Below are 2,500 nucleotides of genomic sequence, written 5' to 3'. Positions count from 1 at the left end.
AAGATTAAAACACATTGAAGCAGCATCTCTACCCAAATTCTTCCGAACAGTCCCAGACAGATTTTTCTATATAAGGGCATGTCTGATTAAACAATGGTTTGTTGCTTGAATGAGCAATGGAGATGATGTTTAGAGAAAAATTCTGCTAATTAGCAGGTGCTATTCTTAGCTATATCCTTGACCACCACATTCTGAGGTAGAGACAATGGTCTCTGCTGCAGCTAAGATCGGGGTTGGGGGTGGGAGAAAGAAAGAGATTCTGACACCATTCAATATTAATTATATTGTTGGTTTATGTAGACAGCAAAAAAATGATAAGCGTACTTTGTTTCTGTGGCATGTGCACACACACACAGACAGACGTGTGCACACACTATCTCTCTTTCTCTCACACACATGCACACACACGTGTACATACACAGACTCTCTCTCTCTCTCTCTGTGATGGTCAGAAGATTTGTTGATCATACAAAGACCTCATTGCAAAGACGTCTGAGATTTAGCCTAGAATTTCCACAGCAGTTAATTTATTAATACATCTGTATAGCAGGGAATACGGAGGTGCATGGCTTAGTGGTTCGGGTGTTGGACTCATGATTGTAAGATTGTGGTTTTGATCCCTGGACCGGGTGATGCCTTGTGGTTTTTAGCAAAACATTTCATTTCACATCGTTCCAGACCACCCAGCTGATAAAATGAGTAACCCTGTGATGAACCAGCATCCTGTCCAGGGAGAAATATGTCAGAGAAACTGGGTAACTGGTTCTGTGCTCCTTACTAAGTGAAGTAGACTGAGCATCATAGATAATTATGATGATAATGGTGATGATGATGGCATTAATGCTAATCTCTAAACAATGCATAAAATCCAAATTAATTTTGTTGTGATTATCATAAATTTGTTGTAATTTCCAACATTCTTTGTATTTTGGAATTATTTTAGGATTTAATGGAGAATTCTCAAGGACAGTACATTGCCTTGGAGAAGAAAATGCAAGGGGATTATTCCATTTTGGAGAAAAAATACCATAAAGCCAAAAAGTTGATCAAAGAATTTCAACAGAGGTAAGTTATTGTCTACGGTTGCTTTGATTTGGGGTGGGTAAGTGTGCCACAGGGTAGATGTGTCATCTGGGGTGGCTGTGTCTTGGTGGGTGAATGTAAGGTGGGTAGATGTGACTCTGCAGATAACCCTAGGTGTGTTATCCTTCTTTGGTTTTCCTCTCTTTGATCACGTTCCCTTGTGAAATAAGTGAACGGGATCACAGTTCATGGTAAGAAGGATCATTGCATAACTGCTTGATGCAAAATGGACATAGAACTGAAAATGTAAATGGTGATGTTGTGGGTTTCATTTGTCACTACTTACTTGTGTCTGAGTTAGAAGAAGGACCAATTGTTAATGATTACAGGAGAGCGAGCAATAAATGGGGTGGGACTGGGGTTTGAGGGACCATTTATAAATGATACATTTTTAATGTACTGTATTTTCTGGCATACAAGTATTGATGTAATATATTATGTCAGCATGTATGGTAAACCTTAAGCATCATCATTATCTTTCCAAATCCTGCTGCATTTCACATGGAAATGTTTGGTCTTCCAAAGTTATTTTGGTGTATAAGCTGACCTACCTTTCTGGTTGTAAATTTTGGGAAATACAGTGTGAACATACATAAGACAAAAGGGTCCAATTTGAAAGAGATTTAGCTGCTATTTCTAACAGGTCTATATATTCTGTGATGTTCTCAGTATTAATCTTTTAGCATTTAAACAGGCAATATCCCATCCAAATATTCTACCTGTTTTTATGTTCAAACTGGTCAGATCCAGCTTCTCACACCTACCTTGCAATGTCATTCTGAAAATAAACACCCTCATCATTGAAATTGCAAAGCTACAAGGCAACGAGATAATGCAGGATTAATTAAAAGCAAAACAATGGGAATAAGTAAGCGTTACAGTTCACAGAATAATCCTGAACATTTAAAGGGTTAATCTTGGCTGCATTGGAAACAGACTTTACCAATTGCTTTAACAATTCTTCACTATCTGCTAAATATAAATTCTTTCTTTACCATTTGTTGTATCTATCTCTGATATATTTTATCAATGGGAATTTTTATGGCCATGGAAGTAGAACCGATTCCTGATTCTCAATGAGCTTCACATGGCTGCTGTCTTTTGATAAGCAATCATTGTTGATGGATTTCTTTCTTTCTGCTTTGGTTGAGTTATTGAACCGCGGCAAATGTCCAGTGCTGACTGGAATCAATGTTGGTGGTTGTTAGGAGAATTCAATGTAGGTTTTGCAGCAGGACTTTTAGACTTATTCACACACACACCACACACACACACACACACACACACACATGCAAACACATGCACACAGAGTTACAAACACACACACACACACAGTTACAAACTCACACAAACATGCTTAAGTATATATCTGCAGGCACATGCATATAAACACACCCCTACACACACATGTATATAT

At 38.0% G+C, this 2,500-nt stretch overlaps 1 protein-coding gene across 1 annotated transcript in view; it reads left to right on the top strand.

Moving 5' to 3' along the window:
* Positions 1-2,159: 2,159 nt before the first annotated feature.
* LOC106878301 (sterile alpha motif domain-containing protein 14) overlaps positions 2,160-2,500 on the top strand; it is a 42,676-nt gene continuing 42,335 nt past the window's right edge. The window contains exon 1 of the mRNA XM_052975963.1: positions 2,160-2,276. Within this exon, the coding sequence (XP_052831923.1) occupies positions 2,160-2,276 (117 nt within the window). The remainder of the gene's footprint in view (positions 2,277-2,500) is intronic.

Source organism: Octopus bimaculoides, chromosome 23 (genome assembly GCF_001194135.2).
Source record: "Octopus bimaculoides isolate UCB-OBI-ISO-001 chromosome 23, ASM119413v2, whole genome shotgun sequence".
Classification (NCBI taxonomy): domain Eukaryota; kingdom Metazoa; phylum Mollusca; class Cephalopoda; order Octopoda; family Octopodidae; genus Octopus; species Octopus bimaculoides.
This window is presented reverse-complemented; position numbering and strand designations above follow the sequence as displayed.